This window comes from Lutra lutra, chromosome X (genome assembly GCF_902655055.1).
Source record: "Lutra lutra chromosome X, mLutLut1.2, whole genome shotgun sequence".
NCBI classification, from domain to species: domain Eukaryota; kingdom Metazoa; phylum Chordata; class Mammalia; order Carnivora; family Mustelidae; genus Lutra; species Lutra lutra.
Genome location: NC_062296.1, coordinates 81,906,656 through 81,932,506, shown reverse-complemented (window position 1 = coordinate 81,932,506; position 25,851 = coordinate 81,906,656). Strand labels below are relative to the sequence as shown.

At 45.1% G+C, this 25,851-nt stretch overlaps 1 protein-coding gene across 1 annotated transcript in view; it reads left to right on the top strand.

Annotated features, from left to right (window-relative positions):
* The window catches only part of SMS (spermine synthase), a 50,795-nt gene that overhangs the window by 14,829 nt on the left and 10,115 nt on the right, over window positions 1-25,851 (top strand). Inside the window, exons 2-7 of the mRNA XM_047715797.1 lie at window positions 6,314-6,434; window positions 9,966-10,056; window positions 10,589-10,653; window positions 15,488-15,663; window positions 16,904-17,058; window positions 17,703-17,792. Of these exons, the coding sequence (XP_047571753.1) occupies window positions 6,314-6,434; window positions 9,966-10,056; window positions 10,589-10,653; window positions 15,488-15,663; window positions 16,904-17,058; window positions 17,703-17,792 (698 nt within the window). The remainder of the gene's footprint in view (window positions 1-6,313; window positions 6,435-9,965; window positions 10,057-10,588; window positions 10,654-15,487; window positions 15,664-16,903; window positions 17,059-17,702; window positions 17,793-25,851) is intronic.

Sequence of the window (25,851 nt, the reverse complement as noted above, 5' to 3'; positions counted from 1 at the left end):
TTAGGTTTCAGAGCCTGTCAAGGTAACCGGAAAGCTGGTTTATGTGTGAGGGGAAACCGTGCAACCCCAAACCTGGCTCCTCTTCTCCAACACCAGAGTTTCTCGGGTTGGGTTGGGGGAGAGGATGCCTGCGGTGACACTTCCCCTTGCTGTGAGCTGCTGGTGGGGAGTCCAGCTCTCAGAAAGGAGGAGGGGGGCGTGGGCGTGGCCCCTGACCCAGATGGGAGAGGGACGCAGACGATGGGAGAGGGACGCAGACGATGGGAGAGGGACGCAGACGTCTGGCTCAGAGCAAGGAGGAGAGAGAATTAAGGGCACCAGGCTCTGGAGGTACCAGGGTCGGTGGAGAGGGGCGAGCAGGAAGGAGGCTAGGCATTGGGCTCCACCACTTGGGCACGGGAGATGATGGGACTCATCAACCCCTTGGGGATGGACTAGCTTCAGCCATCGTTGGGGAGAACTAGGAAGCATAGTAACAGGGGGCAGAGCATTGATGGGCAGGAGTCCTCTTAATTCCAGATACGCTTGACAAGGATAGAAATTGGTCTCCTCATTTCATGAACCAGATGCTGCTAGAATGTGAGCGGCTCTGGGGTTCCAGCCCTCTGCACGAGGGCGGCTGCCGCACACTGGGTCCCGAGTTCTTTGCTCAAGTGTTCCAGGTTGAAAAGGACTTCACGATGCAAGGTGCAGTTGGCAGGTTTTTTTCCCCAGGTGCACGAGAACTGCTTATTCCCTCAGGGCAGCCGCTGCTGGAATTCACCTTGTTCAGGAGGTCGCAGAAGAAAGAAGTGAGAATGGGTCTAACTGAAGTATGTTTTCCCCCCTCTTTGCCAGGGTGCCTTAGGTGTTTATTCAGCACAAATTCCTCAGCTTCCTGGGCTGGTCAGCCTGGGTGAGTGCAGCTGCTCTACTGAACTTGCACTTGGGGCTACCCGCCTATGGAGCACCGGTTAGGAGCACCGTTTTCGTGGAAGCCGCACCAGACCACGAGGGATGGAGGGAAGGAACACTGGTGCCGGGTTCCCTACAGGAACCCTGCAAAGTGGTGCCCCCATCTTGAGGGTTGAGGAAGTGTGATGCGTGTGGCGGGGGTGGGGGGCCGGCTGGGTGCCTGGCCAGTGAGTTTGGAGGGACAGAGAGGCTGTGGTGGGGGATTTGTACGAGAACCTTCAAGGGGAGCATCATGGGGGATTTTAGGTGACAAGGGTATTAATTAACACCTAGGGGAGGGATAGAGAAGTCCGAGTTCCATTTCAGACTTGGCTGGGTGGGACAGTGTGCTGAGCAGTGAGGCAGGAGGTGGGGGGTTCAGCCATCTAGATGGAGCTGATGGTCAGAGCCCGAGCTCTCCAAGAGCGGCCTATAAGTGGATCTCAGGGAGATGAAACGTGGGCCTTCATTCCCTACCTCTCCCCCACACCACTCCACTTTCCATCCTCTCTTCCTTTCTTTTGGTAGTGGTGTATTTAATTTGGACTAGACCTCCAAGTTGGTTCTTTTTAAGTTATTGTTGAATAAACACAGAGCGGGCAGTGGTCTAGAAACGGGGACATTGAGTTGTCTAGTGAACAAAGGACACATTTTGCCCTGGGACGGCTCACTGTGTTGCTGAGCACTTTGGAAGGCTGAGTCGTGTAAGGATTGCACATCATTCTTGCCTGGCCAGAGTTTTCTAAGAACTTCTGCCAAACGTTTTGTTAGCCTCCTTTAGATTACCATGGGTACTTGAAAGCCCTGTGATTATCTCTCTTTAGCATTTGAATTTACTCTCAGATTTTCTGGTTTGTAGCTGCTTCTGACATTGCAGTCTGGTGTTCCCACATTTGGGCATGCTCTGACCCCAGGCTTCTTTTCACTCCTATAGAGCATCTGGTAGTTTTCAAGGGATTTCCCACCATGCTTCTGCCCAACCCCACCCTCCGGGCAGTTGGGGGTATGGGGTCTTTTTTTTCTCTCTTTAAACAGAGTGGAGATACTACCTACATGTAGTGTGTATGACTGGGGTTGCCAAAGGCACGTGAGGGACAAGACAGTCCTTCACACCATGTGTCGTCAGCTCCAGTTGAGGGACCCCGATACAGTGAAGTACATTGTGTTTGGTCATATTACATGTTTCTTACTAGACAGACATGAAGGTTGCAATTGGATAACTGCAAAGCATTTTCTGGGGCATGTCCAAGGCTACTGGCTAATAAGAGGCTACCTGTTAGTAAGGAGTTCAGGCTTTTTCAGGCCCCTTTCAACATTTTTTATAACCTTTTGGTGACTCGACTAATGAGTTTGGAAATAGTGGGGATTTCTTGTTCTTTCTTGTATCTGGTGGTTTTGCTCAGTGGTTCTCAACCATGGCTGTACATTGGAATTTCCCAGGGAGCTCTGAAAAATACTCATGCCTGGTTCTCACCCTCAGGTTTTTATTTAATTGGTCTAGGATGTGACATACCACTTTTAAAAAACTCCCCAGGTAATTATAATGCACTGGTAGGATTGAAAACCTCTGATTTAGACATTCTAGACACTCTACAAAGATACAGCAATATGGTTGATTAATTTAGCCAACCAAAATAAATTTTCATTTACCACAAAACATTTATTGAGCCCCTGAGATCAAGATGACCAAGCAAGGGGCACCTGGGTGGCTCGGTGGGCTAAAGCCTCTGCCTTTGGCTCAAGTCATGATCCCAGGGTCCTGGGATCGAGCCCCGCATCGGGTTCTCTGCTCTGCAGGGGAGCCTGCTTCCCCCTCTCTCTATCTGCCTGCCAGTATGCCTACTTGTGATCTCTCTCTGTCAAATAATAAAATCTTAAAAAAAAAAATGACCAAGCAAGCCTCATTGTTGAACCTAGTGGAGCTCATGTCCTTGGCTTTGTTTTCATTTTCAAACCTTGGTTCTGGAAGAGTTGCTGGGCAGTTTCTGCCCTGGAGCCCCTTTCTGGAATCTTCTCCAAGGGCTGGGAACAATGAGTGCAGAAAGGCACATCAGTGTATCCCCCGCAGGGCCGGCACATTGAGTGCCCACAAGGGACCAGGCAGAGGTGACAGCCGGAAATAACATTCAGACCTGGCAGATTTCTCTGGACTGAGGGGCAAGCCCATAGTATAGAAATACATAATACTCTCCATTGGGTTTCTGTCATAATATGTTTTTCTTCAGTTTGAAACCTGGTTGGAGGGCCTCCACTGGCCCCCTCAGTGCCTTTCCACTAATTGCGCCTGCTAGAAAAAGGGGGCGGCTGCCATGCTGCGTTTGGCGGGCAGTCAAGGGATTTCGGTGTATTAGACAAAGACACCCCTTTCCCTGGCCCAAGGGAGAGTTTGCTCCGCCTCAGCCCTGGGGCCGAGATCCGCCTTCCCTGGGGCCGAGATCCGCCTTCCCTGCATGGGGTGGCCCTGTCTGGAGGGTCCCCCTCACCAGCATAGGGGATTTGTGTTCTGTAATGTGCCAACAGAACCTGGTCTTGCGGCCATTTACCAGGATTGATGACTTGTTTTATACACTTTCAAAACAGAAAACAGTGTGTTCTAGCCAAGGAGGGGTTGAATAATGACATAGTGGCTTTCTTGTTCAGGGCAAGTAGCGCTGGGCTCAGTGGGACTCGGCCATGCTGGGCACGTTGTCTTTACCGCCCTGCAGCTCAGTCACTTCCTCGTAGCTTGTCCCCAGCAGGCTTCAGTGGCAGACAGACTGAACGAGGTTCTTTTTTTTTTTTTTTTTTAAAGACTTTATTTATTTATTTGACAGAGATCACAAGTAGGCAGAGAGGCAGGCGGGCGGGGCGGGGGGGGGTGGGGGGGGGGGGGGGGGGGGGGTGGGCAGGCTCCTGCTGAGCAGAGAGCCCGATGCGGGCCTTGATCCCAGGACCCTGGGATCATGACCTGAGCTGAAGGCAGAGGCTTTAACCCACTGAGCCACCCAGGCGCCCCACGAGGTCCCTTCTTTTTATGAAGTTTGAAGTTGGAAATTTTTAGGGGGTGGATTTCGGTCTTAAAACTGCGTATCATTCAGAGGATAGAAGTCAAGCTTCCCCCTTTTAATTTCCTAAAACCACTTTCAGAATCGTGAAGCCAGCTCTTTTCTCAGTGAGTTTCCCAAAGACACAGTTTTGCTGGAACTGAGCGACGCTAATAAGATGTGAGGTCGGTGCTTGTGTTGCGATGAGGGCGTGGTGTGCGCTCGCCTCAGGAGCCTTTCCCTGATGAGGGGCCTTTTCCCGGGTGCAGCCGCAGCTCAGCTGGCAGAGGGCTTGGCCACCCTGACACTCTCTGGCTCTACCCCGGTCCCCTGCTCTCTCTCACTGTGGCCTCCTGGGTGCTGCCTTCTCAGAGGAGGAGATGCCTTCCTGGTGGGTGAACCCTAGCTGGTATTGTCATGCGAAGTTTGAAGTCCCTTTGCTTTCTTACTTCATCTCACGCAGTGGCTGGTACCATACAGGCCCCTGTTGTGACCCACTTGTGTGTCCCTGCTGCTGTGTGGGGGCTTGGAGCTGCACACTGAACTAGTTGTGTTTTAAATGTCGTCCATGAGTTTTGGTTGTGCTGTCCTAATAGCTCTGTTCGGTTTGACTCAAAGGATTAGAAAGTGATGCCTTCAGTGCCATTTTTGCTACGCTGTTTGCCATTATTTGTTAAGTGAAATTGAAAGTACCGATTTTGGTGGGCGTATCCGTCTGCCAGAGCTCTGGCACAAGTGCTGTGATCACGTGGCTTACAGGAACAGACACATTTTCTCCCTGTTCTGGAGGCCAGAAGTTCACAATCATTATTGGCAGGGCCACGGTCCTCCTAAAGGTTCCAGGGCAGAGTCCTTCCTTGCATCCTCCGGCTTCAGGGGCTCCTGGTGTTCTGGCCTGCGGCTGTTAGCAGGAGCTCCTTCTGCTCTTATCCCTGTGTCTCGTCTTCTGTCAGGAGGGCACTTGTCCTTGGATTTAGGTCCCACCTGCATAATCCGGGATGATCTCACCTCCGGATCTATAATTACGTCTGCAAAACCCTTTTTCCAAATCAGGTCACACTTCCAGGTTCTGGGGGTCAGGATGTGGACATACCTTTTGGGGGCCACCGTTCCACCCACTACTGTGGGGGTAGGTGGAATTTTTTTTTTTTTAAGATTTTATTTATTTGAGAGAGAACAACAGCAGGGAGAGGAACAGAGGGAAAGGGAGAAGCCGACGCCCTGCTGAGCCGGGACCCTGATAGCAGGGTTGGTTTGGATCCTGGGTCCCTGTGATCATGACCTGAGCCAAAGGCAGAACCTTAACCGACTGAGCCACTCAGGTGCCCTGAAGTCTGGTTTTTAAGTGGCAGCTAACTTCGGAGTTTTTTGAAAAGTCTGTGCTTGCTAGACTAAGACACATTTCCTGTCCAGTTTGGCCTCTGAACACAGTTTGTGGTCTTCATTCTTACTGTGCTCTGGAAGGTCTTGGGAGCATCGTTCCAGACATCGCTGGAGATAGATTCTAAGTAGGGTGGAAAAATTCCTTAACGTCTAGTCCAAGCATTGGCACTCCTTAGTTTATGGAAGGAATTCTAGTGTGAGTTTTCTGGTGAAACCACACTGCGGTCAGCTGTGAATCGTTTTGTTTTTTTCTTTTGCCTTGGTTCGGGTCACAGATACATACACTCTTTGTACATACTGTCCATTTTGACGCTTTGCAGCCTACACTGTTTTTTTCTGTCATGTGGAAAAAGCACTAGCCCGTGGAGGGCTCGTGGGACGGTACAGACTAATCCCTTTTGTCTTCTCTCTGTTCTTTACCTTACCCTTCTCAGGCAGTGAGTGCTTAGCAGATTGAACTAGAAGAGAACAAATTGCATCTCGCTTTTCCTCGTAGGCGTCATAATTTTAGATGTCCTTGAAGATTCTGGCCTCATGTGAACCTGCAGAGATTAATGCAATTTCTATAACCTTGACCGAAGTCCTACGCGGGGATACCGAGCTTCCCTTGGGGAGTGGGTGGGGAGGGAGAGGGGAAGATGGGCCACTGGCCGCGAATCGGGTCACAGTGCGGGTCACAGTGCATAGCTAAACATTGTGTTGTGTCATCTCTGGTTGGCTGAAAACCTGTCTGCATCCTTGGCACAATAACTTTGTGCTTGGTGTTTTTGTGTCTGTCTTGTGTAACCTGGTAATCCGCGTAGCCTCTCCTTATGGGGTTGAGAACCTTCATAGCTCATGACTGGCCGAAGTGACCCCGGCAACCCTGTGTTCAGGTTTTCTTACCAAGTTCGGTCATCAAACCGCACCTCACTGGCTTTCCTTTGGGATGTGTTTTATCCTGACCACCTTGCCTTCTCTCCCTCTTTCTCCAGCTGATGGCGAGACCATTCTGAAAGGCCTCCAGTCCATTTTCCAGGAGCAAGGGATGACCGAGTTCGTGCACAACTGGCAAGACCATGGTTATCTAGCGACCTATATCAACAAAAACGGCAGGTGAGGGGCCTTCGCATCTGAGCACTTCAGCTGGTGGGGCGTGGGGGCGGGGCCCTCCAGCCGGACTGTCGGACTGACGACAAAGGGGAAGGGGTAGTGTCCAGGTATCTATTTCACGCTAGGGGGGCTAGAATTCAGTGCTTCATAGCCCTCGCTGCATAGTAGAATCCCCCGGGAGTGCTTTCCCACGACATTACCCTAGTCACTCTCCCAGACATTGAGGTCACCGGGCATCAGGATTTTTCGAAAGCCCCCCCCCCCCAGGTGATTCTGCTGTGTGGTCAGGACCCAGAACCCCTGGCAGCAGAAGCAGTGTGAACTGCAGGCCACGATTCAGAGGTGGTTAAACCCGATTCCCGGGCCCCAATCTAAGAGTTTTTTGATGGAGCCGCTCTGGGGCAGCACCCGACGTCACATTTTCACCAAGCTGGTGCTGCTGGTCTGTGGTCGGCTGACCACGCCGCGAATAGCCCTGGTAGAAGTTGTTAGTGATTAATGCAGACCATTATCAAATGCGCAATGGGAGGGGGACAGGAAGCTGAGGAGGTCCAAGATTTCAGGCTGTTTTTTTCTTTTCCTTAAGACCTTTATAGACTATCCAGACTTTACCTAATCCATATGTACATGAGAGCCAATATTTTGTGGGAATAGGAAAGGAAACCTAAATTAAGAATTGACCGATAACAGAAGACTCCAGAGTGTTGAGCTCTTTGTGCTATCCCAAGTCTAGGTTTGTATTCTATCTAGACTGGTTTAATATGCAGAACTAGTAAGATTCTTCGTAATTTGCACTATTAATTTTAAAATGTGAACTCCTGGGTATTTTCAGTGGCTTTAATTCCATTTCCCCCAGTGGGTACAAAGTACTAGAATTCCATACGGTTTCATTAATGTCCCACATTCTCTCCCTTGTTTCTCTCTTAAAAGGAAAAATAACCACTCCCACAACCTCAGAGGCCCAAAAGGCAATGCTGGAGATGAAGGAAACTTGAACTTCTGAATGTCCCCTTTTGTTATTCTCTATCTAAGTCAACATGCTCCACCCCGCGGGGATAATTGGTATTCCCTCTCTTGGTGCCTCTCAAAGACTTCCCCAGCTCCTCTCTCGCCAGGCCCAGATTTGTATTTGTAACTATGTAGCAAATGTCCACGCATGTGTTTAACAGATACTTCACATGTATCTAAAATAATTTTTCTCAAGGGTAATCCCAAAGCAACACCACTGCCAAGCTCTCCTCCCTCCTCTGTGTCCTGGCCCAGTTAATAGCACGTTTCCTGCAAGTGGAGATTTGAAGCTGTCCTTGATCCCTTCCAGCTCCTGCAGGCTTCCATTCAGCCCCTCTCCGTCCTGGCCTCTTTTCTCCACCTTCTTTGCCAAGGTCTCTTGCTGTCCTGGATGTGGTCCATCCTTTGGGGACCACAGCAAATCGAGCCATGTCACATTGCTACCCCGCCACCCCCGTTGGCCCTTTGAAGCCTGATTCTCTTAGAATCTCCTGCCTTTGCAGCCAGGCCCTGCCGACTTCTCTGCCTCACTTAAATCTTCTAGCATAGACACCATTTCCAGTTGTCTGGGGGACCTGGAATTCTTCCCGGAAGGGAATTTTGAATGACAAGAGCTGTTTAGAAATTGCTTCTGAAAGCAGAAAAAAATGAATATTAACATGCTTAGTTTAAAAATGTATTTTCAACATTGGTCTCCCTCTTCTCTCACTTGCTCCCCTGGGGCCCATCCCCATGGTGCCTGTCCTGAAACTTCACTGCTCCCACCCCTGCCTGGGCGACCAGGCACCAACTCAGGAGGACCATACTCAGCTTCTGGCCTGACTTCTGGTTAACAGCCACTTTTTGATGGTGTGGTCCTGGTTCGCAGGCTGGTTTTAATTCCTTGAGCTTTTTGTACTTGCTCTTAACTTCAGCATTGTCTGTGCTCCTGTGTTCTGCCGCTCCATTGGCAAAGGACTGCACTAGAAGCACCCGGTGGCTGAGGGTGATGTTTCTCCATCCTTACTCCTCTCCAGCCCCTCTCCTCTGTGCTGTGGTGGTGGAGGGGGAAGGAATGATAGGCTCATTCAGATGTAAATTATTTGTGGTTTCCTGGACCTGAACTTGATATGGGGGCCCTTTAAAGGCTGAAAGTGAAATTAACTAGTAGTGTTTAGTTTTTAATCCAGGCGCGCTGCCTATAGAATTCTTCTAATTTAGTACTTTTCAAATGTTTCTTTAACCACAACTTAAACTAAGAAGTAATTTTATTTTATTCCTATTTATTTTTTAAGATTTATTTGACAGAGAGAAAACACAAGTAGGGGAAGGAGCAGCGACAGAGGCTGAGGGAGAAGCAGATTCCTTGTTGAGCAGGGAGCCTGATGTGGGGCTTAGTCTCAGAACCCTGAGATCAATGACCTGAGCTGAAGGCAGACCCATAACCAACTGAGCCACCCATGCACCCCAAGAATTTTTTTTTAAGATTTTATTTATTTATCTGACAGAGAGATCACAAGCAGGCAGAGAGGCAGGCAGAGAGAGAGGAGGAAGCAGGCTCCCCGCCGAGCAGAGAGCCCGATGCGGGGGCTCGATCCCAGGATCCCGAGATCACGACCGGAGCCGAAGGCAGCGGCCCAACCCACTGAGCCACCCAGGCGCCCCCCCCAGAAGTATTTTTATATCATAACCCTGTACACAGTCATTTGTGTCTGTACAGTAGAGGTACATGTATGATTGAAGCAGAAGTTTCTCTACATAATAGACTTTTATTGCATGTGATTCACGCTGATATTTTAAGAAAAATGCAGAGACCCCCAAATTAGGGGTCAGAAAGCTTGTTTCGAAGGGAGCCACATAAGAGTCTCTGTCACATTCTCTCTCTCTTTTTTAAACTCCTTTAAAATGTGAAAACCATTCTTAGTCTGCAGGCTTTACAAAAACAAGTCTTGGAGGCTGGATTTGGTTTGCAGTCTGTAGGGCTGGAGTGTGCCAACCCTGATCTCAGTCAGTTTAACCACCACTTGCTTGCAGTCAGAAAACCATGGCTCTCCGTTGTGAACTCGCTGAAGGTTAATTGGGAAGACCCGAAGATGAAGGGCCGTGGTTACTAAACTTGGCCAAATTATGTACCAGGAACCTTCTTAAAAATCAGGTTCACTCAATAAAGTAAAAAGATTAAAAAAAAAAACCAGGTTCACCAGGGCACTTGACTGGCTCAATCGGTAGAGTATGTGACTTTTGATTTTGGGGTTATGAGTTGGGGTGAGAAAAATCCGGTTCACCGAACATGCTACTGAATCACTTTCGGGGCCCAAGAACCTGTTATGTGAAAACATTAGCATCTGCTGACTGTCTAAATCTTCCCTATATGATTGGTGGCTCCCCACCTCCAAGATGTTCTTGTAAGAAAGCAAAGGCTTAACCATGTAACGTAGGGGAAAAAAGAGTAGTGGTCTTTCCTTTTAGTTAGGTGGGTTGGTGTCTTTTCTTCTTTTGAATGCCATGATACAATTCCTAACCTTCAAATTATGCTTTCCTTTGTAGCTTTGCCAGTTTGAGAATTTACCCGCATGGATTGGTGTTGTTGGATCTGCAGAGTTATGACGGTGATTCGCCAGACCAAGAAGTGGACAGTGTTGGTTTTTCACTTTTATTTACTTTTTTTTTTTTTTTACTGATTTTTAATTACAGGTATTTGAGGGTTATAAAATCTCATATTTTTAATGATAAGATGATTTTATGCAAGTGCTGATCTCCCAGTTAAGTTTAAATTTTCCTCCCTCCAGCTAAGTGATTTTAGAAGAAAAATAGTGGTTCCTCAATTGTTAGGAACATGGCTTGTCCTTGTTCCTTTGGCTGCTTGAAAACTGAGTAATTTTACTTTCCATTGGACGAAATGTAAACCCTTGAGAAGGATGTTATATCTGCATTATTCTTGTGCTCTCCTCTTTCCTGTTATCTTGCTGGTGACTTGAACTGAGGTTAGCACCAGGAGGCCGGGTTGGCGTGGGTGTGTGGAACTGGGCCAGGCCTGGAGGCCGCTGCAGGGATGGGGGAGGTCAGGAATATCGCCCAGCTCTGTCACCATGGCCTCAGCCTCCTGGAGCCTTAGCTGTTCTACTCAGCTTATTCTATAAGCCCAATGACTTCTTTTCTTTGAATTGTAGCTTCTGAACAAAGTAGAAGAAAGAATGAAAGAATTGAGTCAGGACAGTACTGTGCGGGTGAAGCGGTAAGTGCACTCCTGAATGTCCTTTTATAGTTGTTTAACTGGTAAAATTAGAATGGCGGTGTTGTCCCCGAGTAGTGTCTGCTTCTGGCCAACATGGTAGACTGAGCTAATGGATGCCTCACACCCAAACAAGACAAAATATACGAACACACACACACACACACACACACATGCACGCACACATGTGCACGCATGCGCTGTGTAAAATGAAACAAAGGTAGTAAGGAGATAGCGAGGAGATAGTGAGTGAATCAGGATCTGGAAGCGTATAAGGCAGAGGAGCTGGGGGAGGCTTCCGCCTCAGTCGTAGGGGAGTGAGAGAACTCCCCACCCTGGTCCAGTAAAGTGAAAAGGTTGCTGTCTCTGCTCAGAGCTCTGGGCTCCGGAGCGGAATTCAGTTCTAAGATTTATGACAAGATGGGGTGATAGAAAATTTGCCTCAAAGCTTTTGAGTAAGGTGACTTGGCAAGATACTAAGAATCCGAGAGGCCACCCACCCTGAGCAGCCACAGGTTGGTTCTTTTCAAATGATAATAAAGATAGTTAAGCCCCTGACTCCTGATCCTGACTGTGGCTATTTAAATTTCAGTTAATAAAAGAGTTCCATTCCTCAGTCTCACTGGCCCCTGTCAGGAGCTAAGGGCTAGTGCACAGCGTGGGTATGGAACATTTCTTTTGAACACTGCAATGGTATTTGTGCATGGCAACATATTTTAAAAGAGCTTTGATAGAAGTCACAGCTTTGACATTTGTTGGAATGGACAGAGTCTTGCGTGGGGCCTGGGAATTAAGAATAGGAGTTAATTATGGATGCCCCACAAGTAATTCTCACCAGTTTGCTCTTGTCCTGTCTGGGTGGCTCCTTATCAGGCCCTGAAAAGTAGGAGACCTGTCTCTTACTCACAACACAGAGAAACCTAGAGGGTCTTTATCAAGGTCATGCCATCACTGATGGAAGCGACCAGAATACAGATTTCTCTAGTTGACAGGACTTTCCAGAGGCAGGCATTCATTTTGGCAAGACCTAGGATGTATGTGGAGGACTTATTAGCTCAGCATGCTAAGTTTTATCAGACCACAGGAAAGCTCCAGGGCTGATGTAAGGCAACTAGAATGTTGGTTAATCTCTTGATAGGGTAGAAAGCAGGAAAATGCCAGTAAATGAACACAATAGTGTACAACTTGCCCACTGTGGAAGTCGGTCAGAGCACCAAGGTTTGTTTACCCCACCTAAGTTCAGTGTACATCTCCTCAGCCATATTTCCCTCTTCCCTGTCCTTAAAAACATGTCCACACCTGTCCACTTTTCTGGACTTTCCACCTTTCCCTGCTTGCGGAGGTTTTCAGCATTCCTTCGACTGGCGCACACCTATGTGCACCAGCCTGAATTCAGAGGGTTCCCACTGTGTTCTGAAATGTGTTACCTCTGTGATAATGAATTGGCCAACATCAAAATGCCTCTGATTTTTATTGGTCTTGCTTTTATTGGGGTTACTTCTAGGAGTAAGTAAGTAGATGGAATACATTTATGGGTTTTGGCACCCACGAGAAGTCTTTGTTTCGGATATAGCAGTTTTCCAAGTGAGAGTGGAGTTCGGCTTCATATTTTCAGTTCAAAATACAGACCTTGCTTTTGCTTGTCATTGCTCCTTACGGCTTTTCGTAAAATCACGGTAGAGGGGTCCAGAAGTTACTGGGAGTACTTGGTGGCAGGCTTTTTGTAATTGGCCTCAAAAGGACAAGAATGGTGCCATTTTTTCTGTCTGGGGAATGATATGGTTAGAAATTTAGTCATCAAGTAACTCGTAACGTTATCTGAAATCATTATTCCCCTGTGGGCCATGGGATGGGGGCACTTGGGTGGCTCAGTCATTTGAGTGTCTGCCTTCAGCTCTAGTCATGATCTCAGGGTCCTATGATCGAGCCCCACATCAGGCTCCCTGCTCGGCGGGGAGCCTGCTTCTCCCTCTCCCATCCCATCCCTCGCTTATGTTCCCTCTCTCGCTGTGTGTCTCTTTCTGTCAAATGAATAAATAAAATCTTAAAAAAAAAGCCATGAGGTGCATTAGATAAGTTATTTTTATATTTTATTTTCCCAAAGAAAAGGAACAGGAAAACAAGCTTACGTCCACCAAGTTTTGTCGGGGTCGGGGCCGGGGCTGACGGAGAGTGCGGTAGGCACAGTGTACCTGAGACCCAGGACTTGCTCTGTCTGACTTGCTCTCTACGATCCTCTTCAATTTTCAGCAGTGAAGGTTGAAAGAGGGGTTGTGCTGGGCTCCAGAACGTCTCCGGTAGCCCATTACAAGGAGATGCCCTTCATGCTAGGATGAGTACTTCATCAAGATAAATGGCTTCCTCATCCTGTTAGAGATCCTTGTTGTTCCTTTGCCCGTCTTTAAAAACCATTGTGTTGCCGGGCGCCGGGCTGCGTCAGTCGGTCGAGCATGCGACTCTTGATCTTGGGGTCATGAGTTGGAGCCCATCTTGGGTGTAGAGATTACTTAAAGATGAAATCTTAAGAAAATATAATAAAATTAAATGAAAACCTTTGTGTTGCCATGAGCTCCTTACTTCAGCCAAGGCACTTAGTGACACAGTTGAGAATGGACATTTCGTTTCATCGGGTTTGTGCATAGTTTAGTAATTTCGTATAGCTTGGCTGCCTGTCAACCAGGGGCTGGGTTTCCTCCCCTGAAAGCCCATGACTTGGCATTTTTCACCTTCATCTAATGTCACTGGTAGTTTATGCTCCTACCTATGTGTAGCCACCAACCATTAGCCAGGGCTGGAAGAGGCTTCCCCCAAGTCCTGTTTGCCTGCTCTGGGCCAGGGAGGGAGGAGGTATGGTCCTGTTTGGGTCTGAAATGTTACAAGACAGGCCTGGTCTGCGAACATTCCAGCACCTGCATTTGTTCACTTAAGCAGTGCAGGGAGGGGTTAAATCAGGAGTTGCTAGGATTAAATGAGAATTAATGGGAATCTGCTTTGTAAATCTGAATGTTGTCTATATATAGAGAGAGAGAGAGAGAAAGAGAGAGCGAGCACATGCAAGCAGGGGGAGGGGCGGAAGCAAAAGGAGAGAGAATCTCCAGCAGACCGCATACCCAGCGCACAGCCCAATGTGGGGCTCCATCCCATGACCCTGAGATCATGTCCTGAGCTGAAATCTAGTCGGACACTTAACCGACTGAGCCAACCAGGCGCCCCAATCTTAATGTTCTTTATGGTTGTCAGTGTTTGCTCAGAGGAAGCTTCATTAAAACAGGTTCAGACTGTATTCCTGGAAACAGGTGAGTGGGAGGGCAGAGACTCACCAGAGCAAATCAGAGGTAGCAGATCCCAGCATACAGCTGTTTTACTGTTGCTGGAGAACACATGACTTGCACACAGGTAGGTAGAGAGCTAGTTCTCATTTTGTGTTTCTGTTAGATTTGCCAATCCCCAGTTCAGGCTGTGGTTTTCATTGTCATTTAGTGTCCTCTGCTGGTAGTTCCTAGTACATTCACATTATCTGAAATACTGAGCGTTTGCAAAAGAATGGGATGGAAAATTCTCAGTTTGCAGTCCTTCTAGTAGTAATAATATATTCAGGTAAGAATCGTCTAGATGCCAAAGTTACTACTGGAGATTTGTTGAGAGATCAGGGCTTTCACACAGTTGAGAGGGCTACCCCACAGGCTGCTTACTAATGTCCAGGGGAAAAAAGGTACCTTTGCCATTGGAGGGATCTAGTGCCATCTGCTTGAACCAACTGGTCACACTTAGCATCTCTAATGATAGGACAAGCACACAGCTTCTGCCTCTGATGTGCTGCTTGTGGAAGTATCTGCTCCCCTGACTTAATGAAGAAAGAGGTGTTCACGCAAACCCACCTTAGGCATTTTCTGCAGAGCACCTGGTCTGCACTTCCCTGAGATGTTAGGAAACACACCGGGTGGAAAAACTATACTAGATGAAATGAGGGTAAAAAAAGGAAAACAAAATACAACATATCCTTCATTCAATAGCAGAACAGCTGTAAGTGACATGATTGGGACAGTCGTGGGGGCATTTGAATGTGGATTGTGTACCAGATGATGGTATTAGACCCCCATACACTTGTGTGAACATGGTAGTGGCAGCGTGGTGTGGGGTGAGCCGTCCTCAGAGATTCCTGCTGAGGTATTTGGACTGAAGTGTGATGTCTGAGGTGGCCATTTTGTCCAACCTTTTTTTTTTTAGGGAAAATTAAAGGCATGCCAGAAAGGTTCATTAAAAAAGTAACCTCTTAGGGACGCCTGGGTGGCTCAGTTGGTTGGACGACTGCCTTCGGCTCAGGTCATGATCCTGGAGTCCCTGGATCGAGTCCCGCATCGGGCTCCCGGCTCCGCGGGGAGTCCGCTTCTCTCTCTGACCTTCTCCTCGCTCATGCTCTCTCTCACTGTCTCTCTCTCAAATAAATAAATAAAATCTTAAAAAAAAAAAAAAAAAAAAAAAGAAAAAAAAAAGTAACCTCTTAATGTATGACAGTTGCCGAGATTTGCTAGTCGTCCAGTTTTGAATATAGCTGAAGACCCAGGATTTACATTTGTATACTATTCTGGAACTGATCAGAGGGCACGTGGCTTGCTTTTATACACTCAAGTTTCCGGGTTCGCTTTTCCCCCCAAACTTTTTTTTTTTTTTAAGTAATCACTACACCGAACATGGGGCTTGAACTCATAACCCCAAGGTCAACAATGGCATCGTCTGCTGACTAAGCCACCCTGGTGCCCCTCCAGGTTCACTTTTAAGGTAGCGGCCCTGTAAGTGGTGTTCTATAAATGCTCATTATTGTTTTCCCTTTTTCCAGATTACCACCCATAGTTCGAGGAGGAGCTATTGACAGATACTGGCCCACCGCTGATGGTCGCCTGGTTGAGTATGACATAGATGAAGTGGTGTATGATGAAGATTCACCTTATCAGAACATTAAAATTCTACACTCGAAGCAATTTGGGAATATTCTCATCCTTAGCGGGGATGTTAGTAAGTATTACATCCCTACCCTAGTTAGGTAACTACCTAGTTAGCTAACTAGCTACCCTAGTTAGGTATCCTAGTCACTTAGCATAGCAAAGTGACAGTGTTTTAGATTATGGTGCTTTCATGACAAAGAGCACCATTGTGGATGTGTCCTAGTTTGTCCTTGGCAGTGCTGTTTTTTTGAAAGGAACATTTATGTCATAATAACCTGTGGATTGTCTGGGTTTTCATGTTTTATTTTTATTTGAAAGATTTTATCTTTTTTTAATCTTAGAATGTGTGAATGGGGGTGAGGAGGGGCAGAGGGAGAGGGGAAGCAGACACCACTCAGAGGGCAGAGTCCGACCAGGACCCCGGGGCTCCAACCCATGACCCTGAGATCACGACCTAAACCTAAACCAAGAGTCAGATACTTAACCATCCGAGCCACCCAGGTGCCCCTAGGCTTTCACGTTTTATGGCAGAGCCATGAAAACTTGATGTTCCTTTTTCCTAGTATACTTAGTGTTGAGTATTGGCATGATAATCATATAAAGAAAAGATGATTTTTTATTTTTTTTAAAGATTTTATTTATTTATCTGACAGTTCACAAGTAGGCAGAGAGGCAGGCAGAGAGAGAGAGAAGCAGGCTCCCCGCCTGAGAGGAGAGCCCGATGCGGGGCTCGATCCCAGGACCCCGGGATTATGACCTGAGCTGAAGGCAGAGGCTTTAACCCACTGAGCCACCCAGGTGCCCCTGCTTATTTTTTAAGAAATCTTTTTGTTATGGAAAATTGCAAACCTGAGTAGACAAAACAGTATGATGAACCTGCGTATACTCACCATTGAGTGCTAACAATTAGCAGCTCCTGGCCAGTCTTGTTTCCCCAAAACCCTAGTTTGCTTTTTTTCTCTTTCCTATTACGTGGAGCAACTCTCAGATGCTGTTTCATGTAATAAAAGATGTGATTGCTTTTAATCAGCATATCAGAACATTCTTAAGACTGAATTCTTTTTCCTGCTGACCAAAGTATATGTGTATGTTATATATTAGGTGTCAGGTGAGTAGGGTTGATGAAAAGTCCACAATGCAAAAAAAAAAAAAAAAAGTACCTTTGTACATTGTTGACAGTTTTTAAAGATCAAAACTGAAAAAAAATTTGAATTTTAGACTAGATTCCAGCACTTTCTAGGATGGCAAGTCAGGTCACAGTGTGGGTTTGGATAGAGTTACCATTTTGTACCTGTGTTTTTCCTCCCTAGATCTGGCAGAGAGTGATTTGGCTTATACCCAGGCCATCATGGGCAGCGGAAAAGAAGACTACAGTGGCAAAGACGTGCTGATTCTTGGGGGTGGAGATGGGGGCATATTATGTGAAATAGTCAAACTGAAACCAAAGATGGTCACTATGGTAGAGATATCCTTTGTTTGGAGGTCAAGTTCAGTTGGCTTCTGTTTCCTTCCTCTTTTTGTCTTAAGACTCCAGTTAATGTTATGAGGCAAATGCCTTATAAATACTGCCTTGAACAAACATTCCATTTAGTACCAGTAGCCTTTTTATATGGCTATAGACAAAGCAGCAGAGATCCTCTAGTTGAGAAAACAAGAAAGCAACCTTGGTACCGTGCCTACTGCTTATCACTTTCTGGAAGGGCTTCTTCATGAGAAGAGAAAATTCCATTCTTTTTGAGTGACCTTGGTTCAAAAATGAAATCATTGTGTCATTCCTTTATTTTTTTTTTGATAAATCTGAGACCCAAGTTAGTGTTATAAAATTTATGTTTGTTTTACCTTTATTAAGATTTTTATCTATTTATTTGAGAAAGAGAGTATAGGGAGGGGCAGACGGAGAGGAAGAGAATTTCAGGCTGACTCCATGCTGAGCCGGGTGCTGGGCTCGATCTCACAACCCTGAGATAGTGACCTGAACTGAGATCAAGAGTCGGACGCTTAACCGACTGAGCCACGAAGGTGCCCCTGCCTTTTCTTTAAAGTATTACTATTTCAGAATTCTTTGATAGATCCAAATTCAGGATTAATTTCTCCTTGACCTGTTCGAACATTGACCAAATGGTGATTGATGGATGTAAGAAATACATGCGAAAAACATGTGGGGACGTCTTAGACAATCTTAAAGGAGACTGCTATCAGGTAATTATGTTTTCTAGATAACATTTTGAAGTCCGCTAATAATATGTTATTGACTTGAATTGTACCTTCCTAAAACAACTTTAAGGGAAATTGGTTAAGAAGATACATAGATCATCTTGGAGGGAAGGAAAGCTTTTCCCCCTACTTTTAGAAGGTGGGGGAGGGACAGTAGATTATCCCCCCAAACTGATTAGGCACTTGGTGCCCGGAAAACAAAGGAGGCCACACTGTAGAGTTTACACCGAGTTTTACTCAGGGATGCTTAACTGACCGGCTGGATCGGGCAGAGGATGGTCGCAGCAGCTGCGTAGTTACTCTCTGCAAGGTCCAGACTGTGGTCCACGGATGTTATAGAGGAAGAGGACATGTAGGAAGGGCACTGGAGTCAGAGTGTACTGTTCCCATGACCCTCACTGGGTATGTGTGCACCTAACTGACCTAACTGACCTTTAATCAAGCTTTCATTAGATTTTACGGCACCACCTGTGTTTGAGGAAGGGGAAAGACCATTATCTCTAACAGATTCACGGGAAGCCAAAACGCATCCCAGCCTTCCTGGGCAGGCATTTCTGACGTACATCTATTAATCTCTAAGGTTCCAGAACATGTAGTCCCAAGAGAGGTCATTGAGCAAACATGAACGAGATTAGAGGGCCAGAGATGGACTCAGGTTTATCAGCACCCTTGCCCTCTGCCCTTCTAGATCTTGACTAAGACTCCTGTGATAGAAGACAGATTAACAAGAGAAAAACAGCAGTTGAGTAATGTTTCTCTTGTGTGCTTGGGAGAGACCCAGAGATAAGTGAGTAACTCAGAGGTCGCTTTAGAATTTAGGCTTAAATATCATCTTTTTTTTTTTTTTAAAGATTTTATTTATTTATTTGTTAGAGGGAGAGCGAGCGAGTGAGCACAGGCAGACAGAGAGGCAGGCAGAGGGAGAAGCAGGCTCCCTGCCGAGCAAGGAGCCCGATGTGGGACTCGATCCCAGGAAGCTGGATCATGACCTGAGCTGAAGGCAGCCGCTTAACCAACTGAGCCACCCAGGCGTCCCTTAAATATCATCTTAATAGGGCAAGGGATCATAGGTGTCTTGGGGAAAGTGAGTGATTTTTAGGAACAATAATGGGCCCTTGGAAGAGTAGACATGGTAGGTATATGATATTTGTGACTAAGCGTGTCTGGATGTGGTATCCATCTCTTGTCCTGTGATAGAGGTCACCCTTCCCTGGTTGAATCCACCAGGGAGAGGCTCTCTGACAATGGAGTTTCTTTCCGAGGATTTATCTTCAGGCAGATTGAAGGGGGGTTCACAGAAAGCTGCTTTCTCCATTTGCTGTTTTTCAGGTGCCTACAGCTCAATGGAATATACCAAAGTGGCGTACTTTGAGGTGGCGCGTTCTGCTACCCTTCAGACTCTTTGTGTGAATTGTGTACGTCTCAGCAGTTGCTTCTTGCTAAGCAAATTAGTTTCTGTCCTAAATTGTACTGTGCTTGCAAGTTGACTAATCATTACAGCTTGTTGGATATGTTTTGTATTGTATTTTGAGCATGCACGTGTTCAGTGCTTATATCTACAGTACTTGTTAGAACAAGGTAACCAAGCAAATTTTATTTGAATAGGATCTTAAATGTGTGTCTAAAAAAAAAGGAAATAGAAGTATGTCTCCAGATTTTTTTTTAAAGATTTTATTTATTTGACAGAAAGACACAGCGAGAGAGTGAACATAAGCAGAGGGAGGGGGAGAGGGAGAAGCAGGCTCTCCACTGAGCAGGGAGCCTGACACAGCCTGAGATCATGACCTGAGCCGAAGGCAGAGGCTTAACAACTGAGCCATCCAGGCACCACCTATCTCCAGATTTGTAAACAATTCAGACGACTGCTTTAATTTGTTGATCTGTAAATTGTTTACCCCTACTGCATCTTCCCTAATGTGTTGGCATCCAAATTTGATTTCATGGTTCATGCATGTTAATTTTTTAAGCCGGAAGAGAGTTCTGTCTCAATTGAAATATAGGTGTGATTGTTTTGTGGGCAAAAGGGAAAAGAAGGATTTATATTTCACATGTGCTTTTTGAGAGTTTTAAGAAGGGGCGGGGTGGGGGTCAGTTTCATCAGAGCATGGCAGATTTGTTTCACTCACATGGAGCTAACGTTACCATTGTTGTCAAATAATGTTTGCATTGTTAGCTAGACTCTCTGCCTAAGGTGTTTTAACCCGTAATTCTCAACCCTGCATCAAGTGGCTGTGCTCCTCTTTTGTAGCTGAGGAAGATTCAGCTTAGTTCAAAGGACATTTATTCAAGATTATAGGGAAAGTTTAGAAGAGTGATTCACTCTAATACCGGGCTCCCTGGCTCCTGAAACTTCCTTATATGGATTGAGAAGAACAATGTAAGCATATGCAGAACCACCAACCCAGACATGCCGTATGGTGGAGTTGTAGAGTGTTGTAATTAGCGGCTGGGTGTATGGAGGGACCATTACTAATGGCTTTGGAAAACAACTCTTGAATTGCACATCTGTCTGAAAGCAAAGCAGAGCACCAAAGGCAGGTGGTGACATTGACAGCTGGATGTTCTAGGGAATGGAAAAGTATTTTATTTGAAATGGTCCAGCTTTTGAGGAAGTTAGATGTCTGAAGATACCTGCCCACCCCTTCCGTCTTCTTGCTGGATTAGAACAACCATTAGGGGGAGCCTGGAAAATTCTTCTGAGGTTGAGGGTTTTCTGAGTGCTCTCAAGGGATGGGTTGGGGATTTCCTCATCTGGGGGTATCCACAGGCAAGCCCCTTATCCATTAAAATACTACCATTACAAAAAAGCACCAGATCTTTGCAAATGTTTATTTCAAAAACACATAATTACCCTGCTTAACCGGTTTTAGAAAATAGAAAATGTTCCAAAGTACTCCCCATTCCTTTTATGATAGAGTAACCTTAATACTAAAATCCTTAAGGTAGTACAAAAAGAAAACTAAAGATTGATTTTGATGAATATACAAGATTCTCAAGGAAAAATAGTAAAACAAAATCTAGCAGTTTATTTAAAGAACTCTATTAGGCCCAAAGAAGATTTAGCTCAGAAACATAAAGATGGGAATCTTAAGAAATCTGCCAACATGATTGATTTTATGAATTGTTTAAAGAGAAGATAGTGTATTAACAGATGACAAAGCGCTTGGGATATTTAGCATTCTTTTTTTTTTTTTAAATATTTTATTTTTTATTTATTATCTTGACAGAGAGAGAGAGATCACAAGTAGGCAGAGAGGCAGGCAGAGAGAGAGAGAGGAGGAAGCAGGCTTCATGCTGAGCAGAGAGCCCGATGCAGGGCTCGATCCCAGGACCCTGGGATCATGACCTGAGCCGAAGGCAGAGGCTTAACCCACTGAGCCACCCAGGCGCCCCGGGATATTTAGCATTCTTAATAAAAAGTCTTTTAAGTAAGATAAAATTTCAATAGAAGGGAAACTACCCAAACATAACAAACTATCAGAAACTTAATGTTACGCAAAATGGCAAAATACATATGGCATTTCCAGTAAAACTAGAAATAAGGTGAAGATGCTTATTGTTATCCTTATTCAACATTGTTTTTGAGGCATTAGCTAAGGCAGTAAGGTAGGAAAATGAAGAGTAAAAACATAGAAAGAATCATTATTTGCAGATGATGTGAATGCTTAGACAGTCTAGGAAACTCACCTAGAAAATGAGTTGAGTTCATGAGAATTTGGTGAAGTGATTGGATGGAGACAGTCCAAAAACATTTTTTTAAGCTATGTTAAATCCAGAACAATTTGAACGGAAATTGGAGGTAGAGAGTGGCCTGGAGATCCTATCAGAATAATGACAAAGAATAATGACCAATTTTTTTCAAGTTATTAATTTTAATTCCAGTGTAGTTAACAAGAGTATTATTATTAGTTTCATATGTAGAATACAGTGATTCAGCAATTCTGCATTACTCCCTGCTCATCATGCTAAGTGCACTCTTAATCCCTATCACCTGTTTCACCCATCCCCCTGCCCACCTCCCCTCTGGTAACCATCTGATTGTTCAGTATAGTTAACAGTGTTTTTTGGTTTGTTTCTATTTTTGGTTGTTCATTTTTTTTTTCTTAAATTCCCTGTATGAGTGAAATCATACGGCATTTGTCTTTCTCTCACTGACATATTTCACTTACCATAATACACTGTAGCTCAACTCATTACAAATGGCAAGATGTCATTCTTTTTGATGGCTGAGTAACATTCCAGGGTGTATGTGTGTGCGCGTGTGTGCGTGCTTTATTCATTCATCAGTTGATAGACACTTGGGCTGCTTCCGTATCTTGGCTATTGTAAATACCGCTACCGTAAACGTTGGAATACATGTATCCCTTTGAATTAGCAAATGTTCTTGTATTTGGATAAATACCTGGTAGCGCAGTTGCTGGGTCATAGGGTAGCTCTATTTTTAACTTTTTGAAGAACTTCCATATTGTTTTCCATAATGGCTTCTGCCATTTGCATTTCCACCAGTAGTGCAAGAGGGTTCCCCTTTCTCCACGGGTAGCTCTATTTTTAACTTTTTGAGGAACTTCCATATTGTTTTCTATAATGGCTTCTCCCATTTGCACTTCCACCAGTAGGCAAGAGGGTTCCCCTTTCTCCACATCCTTGCCAACACCTTTTGTTTGTTGTGTTGATAGGTAATATCTCATTGTAGCCTTTTTTTTTTCTTTTTTAAGATTTTTATTTATTTATTTGACAGAGAGATCACAAGTGGGCAGAGAGGCAGGCAGAGAGAGAGAGGGAAGCAGGCTCCCTGCTGAACAGAGAGCCTGATGCGGGGCTTGATCCCAGGACCCTGAGATCATGACCTGAGCCGAAGGCAGAGGCTTAACCCACTGAGCCACCCAGGCGCCTCTCATTGTAGCCTTGAATTGAATTTCCCTGGTGATGAGTGATAATGAGCATCTTTTCTTGTGTCTGTTGCCCATCTCTGTTGGCTGTCTGGAGGTTGTCTTTGGAAAAATGTCTGTTTGTGTCTTCTGCCCATTTTTAAGTTGGGTTATTTGTACTTTGGGTGTTGTGTAAGTCGTTTATATATTTTGGATACTAACCCTTTATCAGATAATGTCATTTGCAGATATATCTTCTCCCATTCTGTAGGTCGTCTTTTAGTTTTATTGATTGTTTCCTTTGCTGTGCAGAAGCTTTTTATTTTGATGTAGTCCCAGTAGTTTATTTTTGCTTTTTATCCCCTTAACTCAGGAAACAGATCCAAAAAAATGTTGCTGTGACTGATGTCAGAGAGGTTCCTGCCTGTGTTCTCTTCTAGGATTTTTGTACTTTCAGGTTTCACATTTAGGAATAATGACCAATTGTTAAATACATAGGAGTATATTTAATTAAGAATGGTATTGTGGGACTGATAAGAATTATGTCAAGATCTTACTAAAATACCACAACTGTAGTTGGAATATATGGAGGGGCTCTTGGGTGGTTGGGTCATTAAGTGTCTGCCTTTAGCTCAGGTCATGATCCCAGCGTTCTGGGATGGAGCCCCACATTGGGCTCCCTGCTGGGCAGGAAGCCTGCTTTCCCTCCGCTAGTCCCCCTGCTTGTGTTCCCTTTCTCACTGTGTCTCTCTCTGTCAAATAAATAAATAAAATCTTAAAAAAAAAAGAATTGGAATATATGGAGAGGCATGTTACATTTCTAGGATGAGAATACCAGAACAATGTCTTTAACTTCCTAATTATAAGTAAGTCCAATCAGAATCCCAAGGAAGTTTTTAGAATTAGGTCATATGATTTTCAATTTCATTTGTCACAATAAATACCTAAGTATAGCCAAGAAAAAAATTTTTTAAAATATTTTGTTTATTGAGACACCCGGGTAGTTCAGTTGGTTAAATGCCTGCCTTTGGCTGTGGTCATGATCACAGGGTCCTGGTATGGAGCCCCCGAGTCTCAGGATCTCTGCTCAGCGGGGAGCCTCCTTCTCCCTCTGCCTGCCACTCCCCCTGCTTGTGTGTGCTCGGTCTCTAATATATAAAATCTTTTTTTTAAGAAGATTTTTTATTTGTCAGAGAACGAGTGAGCACAAGCAGGCCGAGTGGCAGACAGAGAGAGAAGCAGGCTCCCCGCTGAGCAAGGAGCCCAATGTGGGACTCGATCCCAGGACCCTGGGATCATGACCTGAGCCGAAGGCAGAGGCTTTAACCCACTGAGCCAAGTGACCCCCCCAATAAATAAAATCTTTAAAAAAAGTTATTTGAGAGGTTGAGAGCGAGGACATGAGATAGAGGAGGGTCAGAGGGAGGAGCAGGCTCCCCGCTGAATGGGGTTCGATCCTGGGACTCTGGGATCATGACCTGAGCCAAAGGCAGACTCTTAATCAACTGAGCCACCCAGGCGCCCTGCCAAGAAAAAATTTTTAAAAAAATCATAGTGCAGGGAAATTTGCCCTGTTGTTTAGTAATTTAATGTTAAAGCATAGTAATGAAGTAGGGAGTGTGATGTTGACACAGGAATGCATATATAAGAGGAATGGCACGGAGACTTTGAACATGTCTGAGTGTGTATTCGTGCAAGTAAAGATGACCTAAGGTGTATTTCAGTTTGCTTGGGAAAAGGAGATTGAGTTGATTTCATAGGTGATGCCAACACAATGAGCTGTCCATCTCCATCAGAACAAAGTTAACGTGACCCTAGAAATCATAGAAAAATTAATCTCCGATGGCTTAAGCTCTGGATGCAAAAACTTATTCAGCATATTTAACCTTAGAGCTGGAAAACCTTTTAAAGAAAGCCAAGAAACCCAGAAACTACAATTTAAGATTTTAAAAAATAAGATAACTAAGTAGAAAAATAGCAAAGGATGTGAACTAGTATTTCTCAGAAGGCAAAAATCGTATGTCCTATAAACTTACAACAGGATGCTCACCTCTGTTAATGGCCCAGCAAGTTCATGTGAAAACAGTAGCAAGGGACGTGACAGAATAGAAAGAGGGGCAAATAAAAAAGAGGGACACAACAGAATGAGGTGCTCGCATGCACTGCTAGTTGGAGTGTGAATTGTCATCGAAACTATAAAAACTAAAATGGACGTGCCTTTGGTCTCAGCAACCCAGTGTTCGCATGTGTGGCCTACAGACCGGCATCTGTCTATACGAGGAGGTTAGAGAGTAGTTGTACGTTTTTCATGGAATGATACAATTTAAAGAAATATCACTACCCCTCCCCCAGAAAAAAAAAAATCTATCTTTACCAAGAATGGTGTTAGATGAACATTTTCGAGTTCAGAATGTGTGTGATCCTAGTTCTAAGAGAACTGCGTGTGCGTCTGTGTGAGAATGTGTGTTGGTAGGAGTGTATGTGAGCATAGGAGAACACTGCGCATGTCCCACGGGATTGATTAGTGTCTTGATCTCTGTGTGGTTGCACTTAGATGACGCATTAAGCGAAGCAAGTTATAAAACGGTAGGGCTATGAGATCAGGTTCTTCAAATTGTGACTGAGGATCTGTGTAAGGATGTTCAGAGGAAAAATTCTGGAATAGGTTATTTTAGGGAATTCTGGCAAACTTGACTTCTGACTTCCATGAACTTGGTTTTCATGAGTAAGTGTGGTGTAACTAGAGAAGTGAAGGCAGGCCCCAAACCGAGTTTCTGTACTGTGGACCCATGAGGGTTAGGGGTCCTGTTCCCCCCCGCCACAACAGTCAAAAATCTGCAATATAACTTGACTCCTCCAAAACTTAACATACGTAACATAGTGTTGACTGGATGTGTTACCAAGAACATAGTCAGTGAACCCATTTTGTATGTTATATGTATTATGTACTGTATTCGTACAATAAGCCAGAGAAAAGTAAATGTGATTGAGAAAAATCATACGGAAGAGAAAATACTTCTACAGTGTTGTATTAGAAAAAAAATACTGTGAATACCTATTTACTGTATTAGGAGAGAAAAAACTGAATAATAAGCGAATAACAGTTCAAACCCATGTTGTTCAAGGATAAATGTGTTTATTGCACAGGATCTGTTCGAGAATTCCAGCTCTTAACT